The sequence below is a fragment of the Cetorhinus maximus genome, unplaced genomic scaffold (assembly GCF_964194155.1).
Source record: "Cetorhinus maximus unplaced genomic scaffold, sCetMax3.hap1.1 HAP1_SCAFFOLD_3418, whole genome shotgun sequence".
Lineage (NCBI taxonomy): Eukaryota > Metazoa > Chordata > Chondrichthyes > Lamniformes > Cetorhinidae > Cetorhinus > Cetorhinus maximus.
The window spans coordinates 1-24288 of record NW_027599331.1 but is presented as its reverse complement, the minus strand read 5'-3'; the positions used below and the strand labels follow the sequence as shown (position 1 = coordinate 24288).

The following is a 24288-nucleotide window of genomic DNA, read 5'->3' as shown; positions in this document are numbered from 1 at the left end:
CACCTTTTTTCTCCCCCTTTTCCCCCTCCCTCATGGGCAGGATCATTGCTACTACCACGGCCACATCAAGGGGGAAGGAGGTTCCTCAGCCAGCTTCAGCACTTGTGATGGATTCAGGTAAGATTAGGGCATCAGGGATGACATTTGCTCAGGAGACCTGAGCCAATAACTATCACCTCCTTCCAGCTTCTCTGGAGTAGTACATGTCTGGTTAACAGAAGGATTGGGTTTGTGGGGCATAATGGCCATTTCTGGTTTGGGACCTTATTTTTTTTTTTGCTGTTTGAGGCTCTTGACACAACTTGAGATGCAATATCCTCATTGACTCTTGTCTCTTTCCCAGTGGCTATCTCCGCACTAATGGCCAAAGGTATCTGATGGAGCCTCTGAAAGATTCAGACAGCGGTGAACACGCGCTGTACAAATATGAAGAGCTCAGGCTGCCCCTGAAAACTTGTGGCGTGGTAAACACTTCGGAGGACAGCCTGGAGCCAAAAGTGGAAGAAACCTTTAGCTCCGATCGTGAGGTATTTAAACCAAGTCAGCTCTTTATCACTGAGTTTTCTGTGTGTTAACCAGAAAGGAGAACGAGAGGAAAAGGCGTAGCGGGTAACATATCGGCATGGATAGAAGATTGGCTCGCTAACAGGAAGCAGAGAGTAGGCATAAATGGGTCTTTTTCTGGTTGGCAGGATGTGATGAGTGGTGTGCCACAGGGATCAATGTTGGGTCCTCAACTTTTTACAATTTATATGAATGACATGGATGAGGGGACCGAAGGAATTGTTGCTAAATTGGCTGATGACACAAAGATAGGTAGGAAAGTAAATTTGGAAGAGGACATAAGGAAGCTGCAAAGAGACATAGATAGGTTAAGTGAATGAGCAAAGGTCTGGCAAATAGAGTATGATGTGGGCAAATGTGAAATTGTCCATTTTGGCAGGAAGAATAAAAAAGAAGCTTATTGCCTGAATGGTGAGAGATTGCAGAGCTCTGAGACTTGGAGGGATCTGGGTGTCCTAATGCATGAATCGCAAAAAGCTAGTAAGCAGGCGCAGCAAGTAATTAGGAAAGCTAATAGAATTTATTATTTATTGTGAAGGGAATTGAAAAGTAGGGAGGTTATGCTTCAGTTATACAGGGCACTGGTGAGACTGCATCTGGAGTACTGTGTACAGTATTGGTCTCCTTATTTAAAGAAAGATGTAAATGTATTAGAAGCAGTTCAGAGAAGGTTTACTAGACCAATACCAGGAATGGGCGGGTTGTCTTATAAGGAAAGGCTGGACAGGTTAGGCTTGTATCCACCAGAATTTAGAAGAGTAAGAGGCGACTTGATTGAAACCTTTAAGATCCTCTTGACAGGATGGATGTGGAGAGGATGTTTCCTCTTGTGGGAGAATCCAGAACTAGGGGTCACTGGTTAAAAATAAGGGGTCGCCCATTTAAGACAGAGATGAGGAGAAATTTTTTCTTTAAGGGTCGCCAACCTTTGGAACTCTCTTCCTCAAAAGGCAGTGAAAGCAGAGTCTTTGAATTTTTTAATATTCTTTCACGGGATGTGGGCAACACTTGCTAGGCCAGCATTTATTGCCCTTCCCTAGTTGCCTTTGAGAAGGTGGTGGTGAGCTGTCTTCTAGAACCGCTGCAGTCCATGTGGTGGAAGGCAGAGGTTGATAGATTCCTGATGAACAAGGAAGTGAAGGGTTATCAGGGGTAGATGGGAATGTGGGGTTGAGTTTACAATCAGATTAGCCATGATCTTATTGAATGGTGGAGCAACTTGAGGGGCCGAGTGGCCTACTCCTGCTCCTAATTCGTATGTTTGTATGTTCATATGGGACTGTGCACAGTCTTTAAGAGTATTTAAGCATGGAGTGATGTCAGGACAATGAAGAAATATTTTTATTCAGATATGACCTGTGAAGGCCTGTTTGCTAGGTAGCTTCACAATCGCCATTTCATAAGGAAAACGTCTGTCGATCTATCTCTTCCTCAGTTCAGCCAAATGGAACAACATTGCAGCTAAATATCTATGTATAAACCAGCCAAACTTGTCGATTAGATTCCAGTCTGTGACTCATTCCCAAGTATCCGTTATTCTATATATAAACCATCTGAACTCCTCGATTAGATTCCAATCTGTAACTCATTCCCAGGAATCCGTTATTCTAGATATAAACCATCCGAACCCCTCGATTAGATTCCAGTCTGTAACTCACTCCCAGGAATCCGTTAGTCTAGATATAAGCCATCCGAACCCCTCGATTAGATTCCAGTCTGTAACTCACTCCCAGGAATCCGTTATTCTAGATATAAACCATCCGAACCCCTCGATTAGATTCCAGTCTGTAACTCACTCCCAGGAATCCGTTAGTCTAGATATAAACCATCCGAACCCCTCGATTAGATTCCAGTCTGTAACTCACTCCCAGGAATCCGTTATTCTAGATATAAACCATCCGAACCCCTCGATTAGATTCCAGTCTGTAACTCACTCCCAGCATCCAACATCCTATAAGCAGCTTCTTCAGATTCAGGTTTGATCTTACAGCCACTATTTATTTGCTTGCACCAAGATTTTGTGATGAATAACAATCAAAGTGATGACGGTGGTGAGAATTGATTGGGTTGTCTTTCATTCACCGTTCCTTTATCTTGCAGAGAAGTGATTTTCTGAAAGCGAAGAAATACATTGAAATGTACGTGGTGGCAGATCACTCTGAGGTGAGTTCAGCTTTCACTACGCCAGGCGACTGATGCTGCCTGACTCTCAGCTGCTGGTCATTCCACTGAGTGGTGCCGGGTGTGGAAGACTGCTGTCAGTTCCAGTGTGTCCTTGGCAGACTTGTGTGGGAAGTCTCATTCCAGATTTATACATGTCCTGATGAAAATCCTAAGCTAAAATCTGAGAATAATGAGGGGAGTAACCTGACGAGATGTTCACATTGAGTGTACAGCACTGAAGTAGGCCTTTCAGCCCAACCGGTCCATATTGGTGTCTATACTCCACACAAGCTTCCTCCCACCCTATTGCATCTTAGCCTCTATTCTTTTCTCCCTTGTGTTTCTCCAGCTTTCCCTTAATGTGCCTATACTGTTCATCTTGACCACTCCCTGTGATAGCGAGTTCCACATTCTCACCACTCTCTGGCGACAGAAGTTTCTCCTGCGTTTCCTTGGTTTGATTTGTTTGTGGCTATCTTATATTTATGGCTCCTAGTTTTTGACCTCCCTCCAGAAATGGCAACTTGTTCTCCATACCCAGCCTACCAAACTCTTTGGTTATCTTTAAGACCATTATCAGGCCAACCCTGAACCTGCCCTTCTTTGAGAAAAGAGCCCCAGCCTTTACTGTTAAGTGCATCTGCTCCATCTTTGTGAATCTCCTTTGTGACTTCTCTAGTGCATCAGTCCTTTTTCACCTTGGAGACCAGAACTGAGCACAGTACTCCAAGGGTGCTCTGTACAATATTTAGCTTCTATTTCTCAGTTAATCCATTCCTCCAGCCTTTAGGTTATGGCCTTATAAACCCACGTTATCTATCAGATTTATATACCTGTACTCTTCGATCTCTTTTGCTTCTCGAACACATTCAGACTCTTGTTTTCCAAGGCGTATTTGCTCTTCCCACCAAAATGTACCGCCTCACACCTAATTAGATTGAAATCCATTTTCCAACTACATTCATGCTCATTCTGCAAGTCTGTTGAAGTCTTTGCAAGTTTTGAAATTGTACTCATGACTTTCAAGTCCAAATCATTGATGCAAGTTGTGAACAACAGTGATTCCAGCATTAGTCCCCCTGGGAAACCACTTTCCACCTTTTGCCAGTCTGAGTAATTATCCTTCAGCCATTCTCCCTGTTTCTCTTTCGGAGCTAGCTTGTTATCCAGTCTATGACCTAACTGCCTGTATGATTCGATGATACTTCCTTCTTTTAAATAAAGCACATGCATTTCTCTCTCACCTTTCATGATGTCAGGGACCCCCAAAGCGCCTCACAACCAGTGAAGTGCCCTTGAAGTGTTGTCACTGTTCTCATGTGGGAAACATGCCAAGGATGGGCAATAAATGCTGGCCTTGCAAGTGTTGCTCACACCCTGTTCAGTAAATGAATATCAGACACTGCAAACTTCCTCAGACAGCAGCTGGATTGTGACCAGCTGATCAGTTTGTCATGACAGTGGCTGAAGGATGAATACTGGCCAGGAAGCGAGGAAGAATTCCTTTGCTCTTCTTTGAAAGAGTGCTATGGGATCTTTTACATCTACCTGGGAGGTTAGACTGGGCCTCGCTTGAATATCTCGCCTGAAAGACAGCAGCTCTGACAGTGCAGCACTCTCTCAGCGCTGCATTGGATGATGATCCCACTGAGGAAGTGAGATGGAGCACTTGGTGCTCAGTTCACTAGACAAAGTACAGTGGTTCTGATGGGTTGAAGGCATGTGACTGCATGTTCTGTGTCTAACGGCTCTGTCCTTCTGTTTGGTTTTCAGTTCCAATATCTTGGCTCGGTCGCAGAAGTGAGAAAGAGGGTGTTTGAGGCAGTGAACCACATTAACCTGGTAAGCCATTCTAACACTGTGAAACTGCCCCCACTGCTTTCTGACCGATGGATACCAACTATTCCCATTCAAGTGGATTTTTAGCCTCCTGTTTGAAAATTCTTTTGTCACTTGTTTTTCATTGCTTTTCGCTCCTGCTTTCTACCATTCCTGGCCAAGGACTGGCCTGGTGACCTCTCTCTGAAGCAGTTGCTGCACCCGAACTCCCACCTTCCATCTGAAGCTGTCGCTGAGCAGCTGATGTTCGCAAGGGCTGGATTTCCCTTCACTTATCAGGAAGCTGCTCAGCACCTGCCTTCAATGCTTCCACCCAAGACTGGGAGCATTCTCTTGAAGGCTTTGTAGCTTCTGATCTGCACCTATCACTCTGCTTAACTCTCTGCTGCATGACGAATTGTATGTTTTTCCAGAGATTTCTCACTGAAGAGTCGCTCAAGAGTGACCAATGAAGTTTCGATGCTCTCTGCACCATCATGTTCCTAAGCATTTTTCCCATGAAGGTCATTCCTTGGTCTTCATTGTGAAAGGACTTGAGTGCAGGAGCAAGGATGTCTTTACTGCAGCTGTACAGGGCCTTGGTGAGACCACACCTGGAGTATTGTGTGCAGTTTTGGTCTCCTTACCTAAGAAAGGATATACTTGCCATAGAGGAAGTGCAGCGAAGGTTCACCAGACTGATTCCTGGGATGGCGGGATTGTCGTATGAGGAGAGATTGGGCCGACTAGGCCTGCATTCACTGGAGTTTAGAAGAATGAGAGGAGATCTCATTGAAAGGTATAAAATTCTGACAGGGATGGACAGATTGGATGCAGGGATGATGTTTCCCCAGGCTCTGGGGGTCTAGAATAAGGGGTCACAATGTCAAGGTACGGGGTAGGCCATTTAGGACTGAGATGAGGAGAAACTTCTTCACTCGGGGGGTAGGGGTGAACCTGTGGAATTCTCTACCACAGAAGGCTGTGGAGGCCAAGTCACTGAATATATTTAAGAAAGAAATAGATAGATTTGTAGACTTTTTAAAAAATTAATTCATGGGATGTGGGCATCGCTGGCTAGGCCAGCATTTATTGCCCATCCCTAATTGCCCTTGTTTGGAGGGCATTTAAGAATCAACCACATTGCTGTGGGTCTGGAGTCACATATAGACCAGACCAGTCAGGACAGCAGATTTCCTTCCCTAAAGGACCTTAGTGAACCAGGTGGGTTTTTACAACAATCGACAATGGTTTCATGGTCATCGTTATTCTCCTCATCATTTTCATTCCAGATTTTTATTGAATTCAAATTCCACCATCTGCCAGAGTGGGATTTGAGCCCAGGTCTCCAGATCACTACCCTGGGTCTCTGGATTACTAGTCCAGTGACAATACCATTACACCATCACCTCCCCACTCTAAAGGTGTCAAGGGGTTATGGGAAGAGAGTGGGAGTGTGGCGTTGAGATAGAGGATGAACCATGATCATTTTGAATGGTGGGGCAGGCTTGAAGATCCAGCTGAACTACCCCTGCTCCTGTTTTTTATGTTTCTCTGTTTGTATGCCCTTGCCAGCCTGCAGTGCTTGTTGATGTTTTGTATCTGACCTCGCGGTACCGGTGGTACTAGCAGGGCCATTCCTTGTCCTTGAGAAGGTGGTGGTGAGCCATCGTCTTGAACCACTGCAGTCCATCTGGTTGAAGGTACACCCACAGTACTGTTTGTTCCAGGACATTAACCCAGTGATGATCCAGCTCCAAATCAGGATGGTATACGGCTTGGGGGTCATGGCTTTCCCATTACCTTAGTACAAATGTCCCAACTTTAGCTGTGGCTCCTCTTCACTTAATTGGCTAAGGATTTTCATTTGCCTTTGAATGCAATCTTTTGGCCTCGCCAAGACATCATACAGAGGCATTTACCCTCACACCTGAAGGATTGATCCCTGCTGGACACTCATTTTTCTGATGAAGTTCAGCTTGAAATTGAGGCGTTCCTTGCGTTTTCTTGGATTTTTACTGAAGCTTTTTGGGCCAGTCATCACAGAGAGGTTCCAGTGAGAAGCTAAAGCTCGGATGATACCCATTGGGAATGTGTTGGTGAGGTGTTCCTGTAACCTCACCTGAGGTGCAAAGATCTCTCCCTTAGTTGGGTCTAAATTCGCAGGTCCAGTCACTGGAGAGTGCAGTGAGGAATGGAGAAGTGTCACATTGGAGTACAGTTGCGTGTGTAACCTTCTGAGACTGTGGCCAGCATCGTCCAGCCCCCTCACGCTGGTGGGATTTTCCGGTCCCGCTGGTATGAATGGAGATTTCATTGGCTGGCCGGCCCTGCCGCAGGAGAGTCCTCCGTGTTGGGACTGGGATATTCCGGCCTGTGCCTCAGACGCATTCCTAGGCCAGAAAGAGAAGGAACCTCATACAGCGTCTATCTGTGCTGCAGCCCATGTGGAAACAGAGTGGTGCTCAAATCAGAAAAATATTCCTCGATATGAATAGACAGCGCTCCATCAACCCTGTCACATTTGTAAAATCAACCTGCACGTTTCTGCAGCTATTAAGAAAGAAGAGAGAATTTGCATTGCTCTAGCGCCTTTCACAACCTCAGGACGTCTCGAACCACTTGGCAACCGATGAAGTATTTTTGAAATGCAGTCATTGCTGTAATGTTAGCTGCCTCCAAGTGAGTGTACATGATATGGGGTAACTATCAATCTCTAACTGCAGGTATACAGGACACTGTTAGAAATGCGGGTCCCTTTAAGAGGAAAGCAGGACAAGCTTCAGAGCGGATTGAGAGCAGGTGATGCGCACTGAAGCCTGTATTTAAGAGTTAGGTCTTTTTCCCTCAGTTGTTGGATTTGCTTCTGAACAGGGAGAGGATCCAGAAGGGAAAAGTGGAAACTTGTGTTTGTACTGAACTGCAGTGAAACAATAAAACAGTTGTGATTCACACAATGTCTTCTGCCTGATTCAGTCAATGGATATCCACCTGGTAAACATGCGGCCGAAAAATTGTGTTCTAATGCTGGGGAAATGTTCACCACTCCCCATGTCGCATTGCTGGACCTCTTTGCCTGCTTGTGACAGTCCTAAGGAAGGCTCTGTTGAGATGGTGTTGGTTACTGTTATGACCGATGCAGTTGGTAAAGTGGAGTTATTTAAAAATCGTAGAGGGAAACTTTAAACAACTGTCATAACCTATATTTTTAAGTGTTATGTTTGAGATGTGACTCTAAATTCAGGAATCAGACCATCAGTTCTTGAGGTTTTACATTAAACTAAATGAAACATTTTATTAATTTACACAAGTTAAAATATAATTTACACATGGGTACAAATTACTACGATCATAACTTTTAACAAATTCCCAAACTAATCTCCATTAAGGCAACAGCAACCCATTGACTTAACCAAACACCAGGCAAAGTATTTTTACCTTACGAATTCAAAATGAGGTTCTTTTCACTTTGGTTCCTGTGGAGACGGAGGCTTGCCTCTGCTTTTTAATCTCACATTACCTCTGCCCTGCACACCCGAAAGCTGAAGTTATACCTACCACCACCCATTGAATGAAAATTCTCATTGTATCATCAGCCTCTTTGAACTCCACCTTTTACAATAAAACACCTTTCATAGCACCAATTTTATTAGTAATATAAACATATTGCTTGGTATCTGCTAGATAGGTGTCAGTTTTCACCCCACTTCTTGAATGCTATATTCAAAAAATACAAATGCACTCCACCTTTCTTGCATATCAATACTCGTACACATCAAAGCACCCAGACTAGCTGGTTTTAATCCAGTTACGACACACCCACAGACTAAACCTCTATTTTAAAAGAAAAATATTTTCCAATAATGTAATATACATTAATAGCTTCATGACAGTTACAGAACCTGTCTGTTAAGGAAGACTTGGTAGTCTTCTATATGTTAACATCAAGTCTTTATTAACTACTTGTAACTATATACAGTAAAAGGTACAGGCAGGGAGCTATCTCCATCCTAGGTCTTAACATGTCTCTGGCCAACACCACACTGACCCTAGGCCTGAGCCATGTGCCTTCCTCCATCGCTGTGTGGGCGGTACTGTCCCACATTAACCCTGAATGTGCCAGACCCTCCTACTACAGGTTCTTGCCTATTACATGAACCTGCATTTTCACTTCCAGTTTCTCACTGATCAGTTGTGTTTTGTTCACACTGTCTACTTATAGCTGAGGGCCTCAATGCTCTGGGCCTCATGCTAACTGGCGAGAAACCTTGCTCTCACATGGTGCCGTTGGGAAAACCACGAGCGCTGCTGCCAAAGGACAATCGTGCTGGGCAGGGCCCTATCCAAAACATTTCCACCTGCAAAGGTTTTATGCAAACCTTCCTCATGCAAAGATGGAACAAAGAGTTTATCAGTCTGACATGTTCATTGTGTAACAGTCTGAGGGAGTTTACAGGATCGTCTCTGGAGCCAGTCAGAATAACCGGCGTTACATTAGCAGCATTCTCCACTTATCGCCATATTGTGGGCCAGGCAGCACTATTGACTCAAAGCATTTTAATCCAATGTAGAAAATAATTATGTCTCCCTCTTTTCCATAGCTTTACAAACCATTGAAGACACACGTGGCTTTGATTGGCCTGGAGGTCTGGTCCAGTGGAGATCAAATATCCGTCCAAAGGGACTCTGGCAAAACTCTGACAAACATATTGCAGTGGCGCAGGACAAAGCTGCTGCCAAGGAAACAACATGACAACATCCAATTTATTACGTAAGTAGCGGTGTCACCTTGAGGAACCTAGCTCCCACATGCCTCTGAGGTTTGTTTGTTGTAAAGGGGAACATGAATATTCAGGTGTGCAGTGGCAGTGTTGCTCTTACAGTGAAACACTCGCCCCACTCAGCCTTTGCTGGCCCCTGCATAAACTCATGGTAAATAAAAATAGGTGACTCTTTTTAACAATATGTTAATAATATTGTTCAGCTACTCAGGTGAATGACATTGTTGACTTAAATATTTCGAGCACCTATAAAGAGAGACCACTGGGACAATGGCTTTAGTCTTTATAACAGGCACACGTATGTAATGTTGTGTTCTGTAATGAAAGGAATTATCAAGAAAATAATTTGCATCTAATTTCATACTGCCTGGCTTGGGATCCATTTATCACCTCTTGGCTAGTAGCCTGTCAGGATCGATGCTGGGAGACTGTTTAGAGAATCTAGAATGATGGAGGATCAGCTCAGGATAAGGGGTCAGTCATAGGACTGAGAAGAGGAGAAATTTATTCACTCAGAGAGCTATGGATATTCAGTCATTGAGTATGTCCAAGACTGAGATGAATAGATTTTTGGTCATTAAGCGGATCAAGAGAAATGGGGAGCAGGTGGCGAAATGGTTTTGAGGCCAAAGCTCAGCAATAATTGTATTGAATGCAGAGAAAGGTTCGAGGGGCTCTGGGGTCCACTCCTGCTCCTATCTCTTAAGTTCACACTGATTCACGCTGAGAACTGCTGGATTCTGTTTGAAGTCCTGATGTTTGTAGCCATTGCCGATTTTAGGCATGAGCAGACAGCACCCAGGATAAAATGGCAAATCGTACATAGCCTGGTTGTCTTTGGATATTCTTCCTGTTGTTTCCCTATCTTCAAAACTCTCAGGCTCTGCTTTCCACTTCCCACTGATTTAAACAAAAAAGGAAAACATCTCAGGATGAGCACGGGTGCCCTGAGAGGATTAAACCAAGGAGGTTTGAATTCTTTCCACACACGCATGACAGTGTCTCTGTCAGAAAAAGAAAGAAAGGCAGAAAGAACTTGCATTTCTATAGCGCCTTTCATGATCACCAAACATCCCAAAGTGCTTCACAGCCAATGAAGTACTGTTTGAAGTGTCGGCAGTGTTGTCATACAGGCTTCGCACCTAATTCGCACACAGCAAGTTCCCACAAACATCAGTGCAAAGATGACTGGAGAATCTGTTTCAGTGATAACTGAGGGATCAAATATTGACCAGGACACCAGAGATAGTGAGGGATTCAACGATGGTAATGCCTTGACATTCAATGGCATGACCTTCACTGAATCCCCCACTATCATGCCCTGGGGGTTACCATTGACCAGAAACTGAACTGGACTAGCCATATAAATACTGTGGCTGCAAGAGCAGGTCAGAGGCTAGGAATCCTGTGATGAGTAATTCGCCTCCTGACTGCCCAAAGCCTGTCCGCCATCTACAAGGCACAAGTCAGAAGTGTGATGGAATACTGCCCACTTGCCTGGATGAGTACAGCTCCAACAATACTGAAGAAGCTCAACACCATCCAGGACAAAGCAGCCTGCTTCATTTGCACCTCATCCACCATCTTAAACATTCACTCCCTCCATCACCGACGCACAGTAGCAGCAGTGTGTACCATCTACCAGATGCACTGCAGGAGCTCACCAAGGCTTCTTAGACAGCACCTTCCAAACCCACAACCACTACCATCTGGAAGGACAAGGGCAGCAGATAGCTGGGAACACCACCACCTGGAAGTTCCCCTCCAAGTCACTCACCATCCTGACTTGGAAATATATCGCCGTTCCTTCACTGTCACTGGGTCAAAATCCTGGAACTCCCTTCCTAACAACACTGTGGGTGTACCTACACCACATGGACTGCAGCGGTTCATGAAGGCTGTTCGCCACCACCTTCTCAAGGGCAATTAGGGATGGGCAATAAATGATGGCCTAACCAGCGACACCCATGAATGAATAAAAAAAACAGCCATGCTGTTCTTTGAAATAATGACCTGGGATCTTGGAATTCTTCCAACTGGGGTGGAGTGAGACGGACCTCGGCTAACATCTCAGCTGAAAAACAGCACCTCTGACAATGCAGCATGCCCTCAGTACTGCACTGGAGTGTCAGCCTGGACTATGATGCTCAACTCATGGACTATGTCTTGTACCCAGAACCTTGCGACTCAGGTGCAACTGTGCTACTGACTGAGGTACGGTGACCCTCGGAGCCAGTCAGGTCGATAGTGCTGAATTGAGAACAAGGTTAAGATGTATTACTGGAGCAGAGTAGAAAAAGATCACCTTGGGTTTGGTGCTGGGTGTATTTGGGCTGAAAATCCTGTGCAATGTTCACCACCCCAAACAGAGATGGAAAAGCACTTCATTCTCAGCGCTGTCATCTCTCCTCTTCAGGAAGCCAGACATATCCAAAGCAAAACATTTTTAAAAAGGTGAATGACTTGTTATCTCTGAGAAAGATACTTATTGTCACAGAGGGAACAAAGAATCAGCATATTTTGTGTTACTTTTTTCTAGTTATCTGGATTTCATTGGAGACACAATTGGCTTGGCCCAAGTGAGTGCGATGTGCACAGGAGGATCTGGAGCTATCAGTCAAGTATGTTGCACACTTCACTCAATTTCTGGTGAAACTGAGTGGACCGGGAGAAACTGTTCCCGCTCGTGAAAGGATCGAGAACCAGAGGGCACAGGTTTAAAATCATTAGTTAAAGGAGCAAAAGTGATAGGAGGGGAAACTTTTTCACACAGTGGGTGGTTGGGGTATGGAATGCGCGGCCTGAGAATTTGCTGGAGGCAGGTTCAATTGAAGCATTCAAAAGGGAATTAGGCTGTTAACTGAAAAGGAAGAATGTGCAGGTTCACGGGGAGAAGGCGGGAGAATGGAACTCGGTGAGTTGCTCATTTGGAGAGCCGGTGCAGACACGATGGGCCAAATGGCTTCCTGCTGCACCATAATGATTCTGTGAACAGGCTCGAGGGGCTGAATGGCCCAATCCAAATCTTATGTTTGGCCCCTGCATTGTTCAAAATGAATGAAAAGTCTTAATGAATTGATTAATTGCAGGCGGTTGTCCACCTCCTATCACGATATTAATGGCTGGTGTCCAGACCTTAAGTGTTGGGCTGGGTCAGAAACCAGTACATATATATATATTCAAGTCATCAACAGGGTGGATATGACGCATTTGGAGAATAATCTTCGAGCAATTTGGTCAACCCAGTGAGATGTTTGTAATCCCATTTTGCATCTCTGCTTCCTTACGTGTTAAGCATTACAAATGTGCAGGGCATTTCTTAAATGGTAAGAGATTAGAAAGTGTAGATATACAAAGGGACCTGGGTGTCCTCATCAATAAGTCTATTGCTGAAAGCTAACATGCAAGTGCAGCAGGCAATTAGGAAGGCTACTGGAACGTTAGTCTTTATCACAAGAGGATTTGAGTACAGGAGTAGCAAAGTCTTGCTTCAGTTGTATAGAAGCTTGGTTAGATCACACCTGGAGTACTGTGTGCAGTGTTGGTCCCCTTACCTCAGAAAGGATATTGTTGCCATAGAGGGAGTGCAATGAAGGTTCACCAGACTTGTTCCGGGGATGACGGGACTGTCTTATGAAGAGAGATTGGGGAACCTGGGCCTGTATTCTCTGGAATTTTGAAGAATGAGCGGTACTCCCAGTGAAACCTACAAAGTACTTAAAGAAATAGACAGGGTAGATGCAGGTAAGATGTTTCCCCTGGTTGGGGAGTCTAGACCAAGGGAAACAATTTTGAAATAAGGGGGAAGCCATTTATGATGGTGATGAGGAGAAATTCCTTTCCTCAGAGGGTTGTGAATCTTTGGAATTCTCCACCCAAAGAGAGCCATGGAAGCTCAGTCATTGAGTGTGTTTAAAGCAGAGATTGACAGTTTTCTAAATGCTAATGACGTAAAGGGATATGGCGATGGTGTGGGGAAAAAGGCATTGAAGTGGACAATCAGCCCTGATCATATTGAATGGCGGAGCAGGCTCGATGGGCTGAATGGCCTACTCCTGCTTCTATTTCCTATGTTGATCAAGATCGTGGGGAGGGGAGTGATGGACACCTGCCAGTGAAGGAAATGGAGACGTGCTGTCACTGTGCCAGCCCAGGAGTAGCTTGGCAGGAGCACACCGAATTCTTCAGTGTGAGTTCTGGGTGGTAGAAAGAGGATGAAGAAGACAGTGAGAACAAGTGATCTTTTTAAAAAAGAAGTTCAAAGACAGTACCCCTGAATCATGGACTGCACAAATTTTTTTTTTAAATAAACCTTGTTTGATAGCTCATTTAAATTAACTGACAGTTTATAACCCACCACTCACTGATAGTAATACTGTCTGACTTGGAAATACGCCAACTCTCCTTGCTGGAGCTTGTCACCCACTCCGTGATGTGGAATTTATATCAATTGAACAATCAAATTATTGCAGTGTTTGACAAGAAAGTTACCTTAACATTTGTTGATGCCTCTCAGTCACACCCCTAGATAACAAAAAGTTGGTCACGGTGCCTATAGGACCTGTTCACAGAGGACCTCCCCCCACCACTGCTGTCCCATTGCTGCCCCTGCTCAACCCTCGCCCTCTTCCACCCTCTGAACCCTCACCATGCGTTGGGAGTTCGAGCACAGCCTGCTGCTTTTGATCCACACAACAAAAACCTGCATTTGTATAGTACCGTTAACATAGTCCACATTCCCATGGTGCTTCGCAAGAGTGTTTCAGATGCAATTTCTCACTGTGTCATGTGAGAAGCTATTATGGCAGATGACCAAAAGCATGGTCAAAGAGCTAGGTTTGAAAGAGGAAAGAGAGGCAGAAAGGAGGGAATTTCGGAGTTTAGGACCCAGACAGCTGAAGACAAGGCTGCCAAAGGTGGGGAGTGATGGAAATGGTGCGAGAGGTCAGCATTGGAGGAATGCAGAGGCCTCAGTGGGTTATAGGGCCAGAGGAGGTTTCAGAGAGAGGGTGAGGCCATGGAGTGATTTGAAAAAAAGAGATGAGAAATTTAAAATTGAGGCGCTGCGGGGCTGCGAGGCAGCCTAGGTCAGTAAGATCATGTATGCTTGGTAAACAGGACCTGCATGTCAAGGTACAAGGCAACTGAGTTTGAGTGAGCTGACGTTTACCGAGGCTGGAAGGTGGTCGGGCAGAGGGTTGGAATTGTCAAGTCTGGATGAGGGTGTATGAGGGATTCAGCAGGTGATGAGCTGGGGCAGGGGTGGAAATGTGCCATATAACCTTTGGTGGCGCTACATTTGATGGAAAATAGAGGCGCGAGGCAGAATGGTGGGTTTTCTCATGACCCAGGCTGTTCAGTCACTGTTGAATGGCAGCCAGGGTGAGACATTGCTGTCACCTGGCATTCAACTCTCTTCTGATCTGTTGCACATGGAGCTCTCTACCTGTCTTAAAAGATGAACTTCTTCCTAGGATCACACAAAAAATGTTCATGGAGTTGCATCAACAATGGCACACGAGATGGGTCACAATCTGGGCATGAATCATGATGATAAAACGTGCTCGTGTAAATCCAATGCCTGCATCATGTCTCCGGTCTTGAGGTATGATTTATTTCCTTGCCTTGAGGTAAAAGATTGTTATGTGACAACATGATAAAGGCCCTGGGGGAAATATCTATGTGTTTACACCTCTCCTACATTTAATGACTGGAGTTATTCTCTTCCACATCCACACTGCCCCGTCAATAGGAGCCTCAGTTCTTCACACACTGGTAAACAATAAAGGCCGATGGAGACAATGGTTGACTTAAATGAATGTAGTCTTAATACATAACAGAAGAGCGGAAACAGCTCAGTGAGTTTTTTTGTTCCAACCTCTGTCACAGCCAATTTTGTTTTCTTTGAAACACAACCATTGGATTTGGACAGGAAATAATTTGATCCATTGCAGAACCTGGTAAATCATAGAAAAATGTTATCACATGCTGTTTTTTAATGAATGTCTCACCCATCCAGTGCAGCCTTATGTCTCCTGTGTATCTGGTGGGTCCTCTGTTGTTAGACTTCAGCGTGTAATTTATTTCTTTCTAATGAACAGGATAATGGTGAAGTAAAAGTTGTGAATTTGTTAAGGGTACAAACTCTATTTCAACTGCAGGACTCCTCAACCAATTGGTGTTTGTCCAGAGTGCCTTCTGTGTTAATGGTCTGACAGACCAAGAAAATGTGTTCACTGTCTAAGCTACATGACAGCAATGACGACACTCCACAAATAGTTGATTGGCTGTAAAGTAACTATGGGACATGCTGAGTGAGCTACTTTATAATACAAGTTCTTCCTGTTCTTATTACAGCTCTAAGTTACCAACCGAGTTCAGTTCCTGCAGTCACCAGCATTTTCAAAGCTTTGTGCTCAGCCACACAGCTTCATGTCTACGTGACATTCCCAGCCAAGATGAGATTGTGTCAAACCCAATCTGTGGTAATCGGTTCTTAGAAAAAGGAGAAGAGTGTGACTGTGGTAGCCCAATGGCAAGTATTGGCTCATTGCTTCACTTCCCTGAATGAGGAAAAGTCCTGCAATTTCTCCCTCGCACACCCACCCTCCCTCCCTGCCCTTCCACTGACTTTTTATTGGAAACAGACCTTCTCTCCTGTCTTGTAGTCAATGTGTATGTCAGCTGGTGGCGATGGTATTTGACCCTAGTGCTGTTTTGATATCCACAGGAGTGCCAAAATCAATGCTGTGACGCTCAGACCTGCCGCCGACGAGAAGCAGCACAGTGTGCAGATGGTGCATGCTGCCAGGACTGCAAGGTACTTCCAATCTCTTCGCTTTGCTTTCCTTCTGCTGACCGCCTCCTCTTGAGGTTCCTTCATCCTTCCAAGAGTCTAGAATCACATCATTCACAAAATATCTCCTTCACAGTTGGGGTGGGGGTGGGGGGTGGGGGGGTGGGGGCAGCAAGTGCAAAATGAGGTTGGGGAGCTCAAGCTAATTTGTCGCCAGAGCCATTGCCCCGTTCTACCTCTGAGACCCTTCAGCCCACACTCTGGCTGGAAAGGGTGGTCAAGAGCTGTGTGATTGGCAACTGAAATCTGGGAGTAGCGTCAAGAGTTATGGGTTGAAAATGGTATCTGTGGGTGAAAAGAGCACTGTGCTGATCCATTGTGCATCTTCCCAGATCTCCAGTAAAATTCCTCTTGGGAAAACAGTAGGGCAAAGCGGTAAACTATTAGATCCATAAGTTGACCCTTGTTGTTTGATGGTCATTATCAATCACTGGACTCCCGTTCAGACTGTAATCTGTTAGCACCATTATGTCCTGATCCTGTTCATTAGAAAGACTTCCTTTCCCTTGATCAGATGAGAGTCTGCCTCCCTCTCCAGACTGTTGTGATAACAGAACAAAGGAAACCTTGTTATAAGCTGAATATCAAGAAAGAAAATCTACCTCCCTCCTTAGAAAAACAAGAATATTCCTTTTTCCATCCCTTTCTCCCCACCTCCCTTACTCAGCATCTCCCTTTCTCCCCCATCTCTTTCTCCCCGCCTCCTTCCTTCTCTTCCCCGCCACCCCCGCACCCCCCACCACCCCTCGCTGCCATCATTTGAATTTGTGCTGATCTCCCTTTTTGGTTTAGGTATGTTCCTAATTCTCACACTGTCTCTCATTCCCAATGTCCCTCATTCACTCTTTATAACTGCTTTCTTCCTGACTGCGTGTGATGTTCCTCCTACTGTCACCTCTTTCCTAATCTGAGATTCTCTCTTTCTCTCAACCTATCAACTTCCATTCCTACCCCGATATGTTTCATGACTGCCCTCAGTCTCTCTCTCTTCATCTCTCTCTCTTCATCTCTCTCTCTCTGTCTCACTCTCTGTCTGGTCTTGATACCTACAATCTTGTCTTCTAAATGTGTTTGCTATCAGATCCCAGTTCAAATGTTCTGACTTAAACCACTCGTCATAAACTAACAGTCTTCTTATAACTCTTTCATAGAAAGAGCTAAGAAATCTGCTTTCTTTCCTCATTCTTAGTTTAAAGCTGCAGGTTCATTGTGCAGGAGGGTGAAGGATGATTGCGACCTCGCAGAGACCTGTGATGGCAAGTCTGGTGATTGCCCAGAAGACATGTTCCTTATGAATGGAACTCCCTGTCAGGGAAATACAGGCCTCTGTTATAATGGAAAGTGCCCAAGTCATCAGGAGCAGTGTGTCTCTCTATGGGGAACAGGTAGGTTCAAACCTTGAAAAATTGTCATTCTAACAAAATGTCCGAATACAGCTTGAGTGTGGGCTGGTGCTCACAAGAACACACAATTAGGAGCAGGGGTAGGCCATTCAGCCCATAGAGCCTGCTCCACTGTTTGATAAGACCCTGGCTGATTTGATTGTGGCCTCAGATCCACTTCCCTGCCTGCCCCCCAAGAGAACTCGTACAATTCAGAGGGACAATCAGCTGGGGTTATCCTTGAGCTCTTTCGAGGGAGATTGGCAAGTCTGCTGTTAATAGGATCCAACCCGATTGGTGAAGCTGAAACCAAGACACAGAGCTTTTCTTTATTGAGGGAGTTTAGTGTCTTGTTCAGTCTCGCAGCTCTCTTCCCACATAACCCAGTGCCCCAGCCACCCCCTATTTATATCAGCTCAAAGATACTTAATACCCACCACCTGTTTCTCTTAACTTTAACTGGGTAATTGACATGACATTAACATTTGCTACTAGTCCCACATGATGTGCGCCTTAAATTGTGTAGCACAGAAGGAAGCCATTCAGCCCATCGTGCCTGTGCCAGATCCTTGCATAAGCATAAATGAGTTCCACTCTTCGCTACAACTCTGCAAGTCTTTCCTTTTTAAGTATTTATCCAGCTCCCTTTTGAAGATTGTTACTGAATCTGCTTCCATCGCCCTTTCAGGCAGCTATAGAAGCAGATTGTATCAATTCAGTGTGCAAAAAAATTCTGGTCCTCTCCTGGTTCTGGTGAAATGAATTGCAACATTACCATGGAAACTAAGTATTGCAACAAGGACAAAAGTAATGTTAACCAAAGATGGATTAATTGTTTCAAAAGAGTTATGAAATGGGGAGCATCAATTATCAAAATTAAAATGCAATGGGGAAGAAAGTAAGTCATGAATAAGGAAGGAAGGGATGACTGACTGAAGTTACTGAATGATTTAGCTGTTGTTCGACACATATTTTATGAACATATTTATGTGACAGTAATAAGGCTACTTTTTACATCCCAACTGAATAATTTGCGTTACATCAGCTGCTTGCACATAAGAGCCTGAAGTGTTTCATTCCATGTGCTTGAGGAAGGATAAGAGGGAGAATGCGAAGTTTTGTGGAGACACCAGTGTGGCAAAAAATACACCTAGTAAATGGTTGACTGCTCTTTCACAGGTTTAGATCCATGTGATATGTCAGATGCTGGATCCAAAAGACTTGCATTTATATAGTGCCCCGGGACATCCTGGAATTGCTTTACAGCCACTGAAGGACTTTTTGACATGAAGCCACTTAAGGTCACTTAAAAAAAATGCAACAGCCAATTTGCACAGAACAAACTCCCACACGCTGCAACACAATATTGACCAGATAATCGATATTGGGTGATGGGTCATCGGCTGTTATCATCTGGAAAACTTCCTTTTGAAATTGGGATTCTTTTGAAAGTTATTATTGAAACTGCTTCCACCACCTTTTCGGGCATTCCATTCCAGATCATAACGACTGGCTGCACGAAAAATATTCTCCTCATTCCTCCCCCGCCACCCCTCCCCCACCTGGCATTTTGCCAATTATTTTGAAAACTCGTCCTTTCATTACTGACCCTTGTTCCTCTGGAAACTACTTCTCCCTACCTACTTTGTCAAGTCCCCTGGTAATGTTAAACACCTCTATTAAATCCAACCTCTGCAGGACTGCACTGCAAGGCTGAAACAAGTATAATTCACTGCCATGTACAAGAATCATCAAACATGACATCATGAAGCCTGGCACAGTAATGCCTCACAAACCACCTGCATGATTAAATAATTTAGCATCTTCTGAATCAGTGTTGACCTGGAGAATGGGAAATTGGTTCCTGTTGAGGGGATTGTCGCATGGGGAAAGATTGAGTAGACGAGGACAATATTCCCTGGAGTTTCGAAGAATGGGAGGTGCTCTTATACAGAAATAACATTCTGAAAAAGCTTGACAAGGTAGATCCTGAGAGGATGTTACCATCGGCTGCAGATGGTACAGACCACTAAGAGTCACAGTCTCAGGATAAGGATTCAGACCATGAGGACTTTCTTCACAAAGAGGGTTTTGGACCTTTGGAATTCTCTATCCCAGGGAGCTGGGAATGCTCATTCGTTGAGTATGTTCAACACAGAGGTTGATAGATTTTTGGATGCTAAGGGAATTCAGGGAAATCGGGAGAACGTGGTCAAGTGGTAGATGGTGGTGTAATGGTAATGCCACTGGACTCATAATCCAGAGGTGCAGGCTAGTGCCCAGGGGACACAGGCTCAAATCCCACCAAGGCAATAAAATCTAGAATTGAAAGCTAGTCCCAGGAATGGTGACCATGAAACTATCAATTACTGTAAAAACCCATCTGGTTCACAAGTGTCCTTTAGGGAAGGAAATCTGGCATCCTTACCTGGCCTGGCCTGGCCTACATGTGACTCCAGACCCAAAGCAATGTGGTTGATTCTTAACTGCCCTCTGAAATGGCCTAGCAAGCCACTCAGATCAAAGGCAATTGGGGAATGGCAACAAACGCTGGCCTTGACAGTGAATAAAAAAAGGTGGAATTGAGATAGAAAATCAACCATGGTCATGCTGGAGGGTGGAATAGGCTCGAAGGGCCAAATGGCCTGCTCCGACTCAAATCTCCGATATTTCTCACGTGATCGAAATCCAGTTGCACTTTCAGTTTCACATGGTTCGGTAAAATTGCTTGCGGCATATGCAGATAATTCTAATTTAACTCATTGGGGTTTTTTTTAACCAATAGGTGCTCAGCCAGGGCCTAACCATTGTTTCCGCAGAAATACAAAAGGTGACGCGTACAGTTACTGTCGGAAAACAACTAACGGTTATGAAGGCTGCAAAAGTCAGTAAGTACTGAGCAGCAATTGGATCATCAGGTATTCCTTGTTCAATCTGACTTCACTCTAACTCACTTATGCAGTGCAACTTAAAACCTGGTCTTCATTCCCTCAGTATCCATGATTTGAGTTTGAATCCAGAGCCAAGTTCTGTAAAGCAAGCTCGCAAATCACGCACAGCAAGCTCTCACACTGTGGGTCATGGCAAAAGAACAGTTCCATCTTCGATGTCGGTTCATGGATGTATAGTGGTCAGGTCCTTGGAATAACTTCCTCGCTGACGTCAGGAGAGTGGCATGGGACGTTTATTTTTTTGCCCCCGCCTGACCTCACAGTTGAGACTTCAGTTTAAGGTTTCATCTCAAAAGGCAGTGAAGCACTTGCTTAGCACAGCACTGCAGTGAAGTCTAGGTTATGGGCAGGATTTTCCCCTTCGACGGGCAGGTGAGCCCAGGAGCGGCTGTGAGACAGAATGCCGCCCGCGATCGGGCTCTGACCATGAAGTGCGAAAACCCTCAGCGCTGCTGGGGTGGAGTGGGGTGGGGGGGGGGAGGTGGGGGGCTGCGGGAGGAGGGCGAGTGCTGAAGTCTGCGCATGCGCGGGAGGAGTGCGCACTGAAAGCTCCCCTGAAGGCACAGAGCTACCTCAGGGAGCTGATGAATTTTAAATACAAAAATGAACATTTTGCAAATTATATAAACATGTCCCCACACATGTGACTCAGTCACATGAAGAGGGACATGTAAAAACTGATGTTAAAATTTTTTTTATTGTGTGTTTTTTTCAGTAACTGTTGGAAACCTCACCACACCCGTGGATGAGGTTTCGTGAAAAATGCACAGGCCGCCTGGCCGATTTACCCGCCCGCCAACCGAATGGTTGAGTGGGCAGTGAAAAGTATAGCTTAATTAATTGCTTAAGGGTCTTAATAGACCTCTTAATTGTCAGCGGGCACGCTGCCAACTCTTGCGCGTGCACCGACCGAAAGATCGCGAGAGCGCACGATGACGCCGGGATGCTCGCCCGACATCATCACGCACGATTTCACTCCCGTTCGGGTCGGGCACGCACCTGCCCACGGGATGAAGTTCTGCCCTATATTACCTTGTTCACTGATACCTGTTATTGCACATGGTGTTCAGTGCATCCAAAGAGCTCCAAAGACGCAATTGTGCATCAGGAATGGAGGAACAGGAAGAGGCCATTCAGCCCCTCAAGCTTGTTCTACCATTCAATTAGGATCATGGCTGATTTGCATCTTAGCTCCATCTACCTTCTTAGTTTTCTTCTCCCTCTATTCCCTTCCCGAACAAAAATCTGTTAATTTCAGCTTTGAAATTTTCAGTTGACCCACAGTCTCAACAGCTTTTTCGGAGGTGCTGGGTGGGCTGGGAGGTGGTGGAGTTTCAGATTTGCACTTTCTTACAGAGTCAACATTGTTAGAGAAATAGTCATTTTATAGGACAGAACTTGAGTATTGCTGAAAAAAAGAGACATGCTGGCAAAGCAAGAGTGCCACAAGTGAAGGGAACAACAAGTTATAATGCATGAGAAGAGAGTGCTGATTAGTTGGCAAGTGGAATCTGATTGGCAGAAGCATTGCCATGGAGAATGCACCAAGGAACAGTTAACTGTCAAGTGCTTATTTAAGTTCAAACCAGGCAGGTCAACTCTGATTGGCCAAGGCATTGCCATGGGGAATGAACTAGGGAATGGCTGGCCCCTGGTTTTTTTTTTAGTTGAAAAAGGCACATTGTTCAGACATGCTCCATCTGTGATTACACGATTGGACATCACTTGCTAAACTATCCAGTGTAAGAATTACACTGACAACCCAATTTAAGATTATCAGTAGCTCACTTACACGTGCTAGAAGCTACATATATTCACTCACAGTGCGCTGTCCTTTCCAGACAGAAGGAACGTGTCCATGCATTGCTCCTTTTTTAACTAATCAAAAGCTTGGGAGACAGCCATTTCCTGGTTCGTTTCCCATGGCATTGCCTTGACCAATCAGAGTCCACTTGCCAACCAATCAGCAGTCTTTTCTCACGCAGTGTAAGTAGTTGCTCCCTTTAAATTTCGTATTCTAGGTATCCGTCCTGATGAGTGCAAGATGAAAAGCTTCGACAACTCGTCTCTTTTTTTCAGCAATTGTTAGATGACCGAGAATAACTAGCTGGGCTGTGGAATGATTGTGTCTCACCTGCAACATTCTCCTGTCTTGGCCTACAGGGATGTCATGTGTGGACAATTAAACTGCGTTGGTGGGAGTAGGCAGCCACCTTACACAAGTGGCAAGCTTAACTTCGGGAACACAATTTGTCTTGTTGTATTATACCAGGACGGAATCGGCATAGGGTTGGTACAAAGTGGAACCAAGTGCGGAGACAACAAGGTAATAGAATGAATGTGAAATGAGAATGGCATGTGCTTAGTGTATACATGAACTAATTACTTTAACTGAGAGAGAGTGAAATTCACTTCAGACATTCTGAATCTGGACCGTGTCGGCTTCAACAATACATCTCCACCTGATAGGATCAGTGCATTGCCACCATTTCCCATGTGTGTCTTTGCCTCAAGTTGGCACCACTTTCGGCTTCTTCATCTTATTCATCCAATTATAGAACATGGTGAGGCTGTTCAGCCCATCATGCTGTGCTGGCTCGTGCTGAGTCCCACACCCTGCAGGTTCCGTCATACCTGTCCAACTTCCTACCAAAATGCTCCACGGAATGATCATGCAATGAAAATCAACCAGTTTTCAGTTGAGATTTCCCGATCGTCACAACACACTGAGTCAAAATAAATTTCTCCTCAAGTTCCCCTCTAGATCCTATCCCAATAATTTGAAACCTCTGAGCTCTGGTAACTGACGCACTCAGCAGTCAACAGAGGAAACAATTATTCTCCATCAAAACCTCTCATGATCTTGTAAAGTTCTATTCGATCACCCCTTATCCTTTTCTGCTCCAAGGAGAACAGCCCGAACTTGCCAGCCACTCCAGCCCTTATCATTTTGAATCAATGAAACAATGGAAGAGGTGTAGCTCCAAGTGTTCACATGGCCAGAGTCTAATTACTGTTGCTGAGGGAAGTTCGTAGGTTGGCGGGTGCTGGTAAATTACAGGCTCCATTGTAGAACAAAGCAATATGAAATGACTGCATTCATCACTTGTTATCAAAAATAATGGCACCTAATTAAATTAGATAGGAAATTTATGTAGGACATCCTCATCATTTATAACCCTTTCTCTATTTAACAAGTTCCCAGGAATCTTCTGACAATATTAATGCTCCTTCATAACTGACATCTTCTCAATAATTCTGCCCTCTCTACAGATATGTGTCAACTCAAAATGTACTGCCATTCGACTCGATGCCAATTGTTCTGACAATTGCCCTGAACACGCGGTAAGATGGCTGTCTCACTGTATCCTTTTGGTTAGCCTTTCCACTCCTTGGTTTCTGCCAAGCTCAGCTTGATTCCTCCTGAAAATGAACTCTCAGACCTATCATTTTCTTCCAGTAAAGTTGTCTTGATTTTCTCCCCCACCCATGGCTCGATTCTGGGATCATGGTGCCATTCCCAGCTGTAAGGTGACTGCATATTCCCCTCCTCTTCCAGTCTTGGACAATTCTTAGCTCCGATTTATTTTTTTAACTGCCTCTCTCTACCTCTCTTGGTCCCCTCTCTATGTCTTTCTCTCTCCCACTGTGTCTCTCCCACTGTCTCCCTGCCTCTCTCCCTCTCTCTCTCTCTGTTTCCCTCTTTCTCTGTCTCCCTCTCACTCTGTCTCTCCCTCTCTCTCTTCATCTCTCCCTCTGTCTGTTTCTCCCTC

General features: G+C 44.9%; 1 protein-coding gene across 1 annotated transcript; it reads left to right on the top strand.

The window, feature by feature from the left end:
• LOC144678011 (zinc metalloproteinase-disintegrin-like NaMP) lies at positions 1 to 23979 on the top strand (the record flags this gene model as incomplete). The annotated part of the gene is made up of 13 exons (XM_078537943.1): positions 1 to 117; positions 344 to 527; positions 2665 to 2727; positions 4501 to 4569; positions 9147 to 9316; positions 11866 to 11947; positions 14801 to 14931; positions 15684 to 15861; positions 16057 to 16146; positions 17372 to 17567; positions 20350 to 20452; positions 22679 to 22841; positions 23789 to 23979. Coding segments are annotated over 13 exons (1690 nt in total), but the record flags the coding sequence as incomplete, so codon positions are not given.
• Between the last annotated feature and the right edge of the window lie 309 nt (positions 23980 to 24288).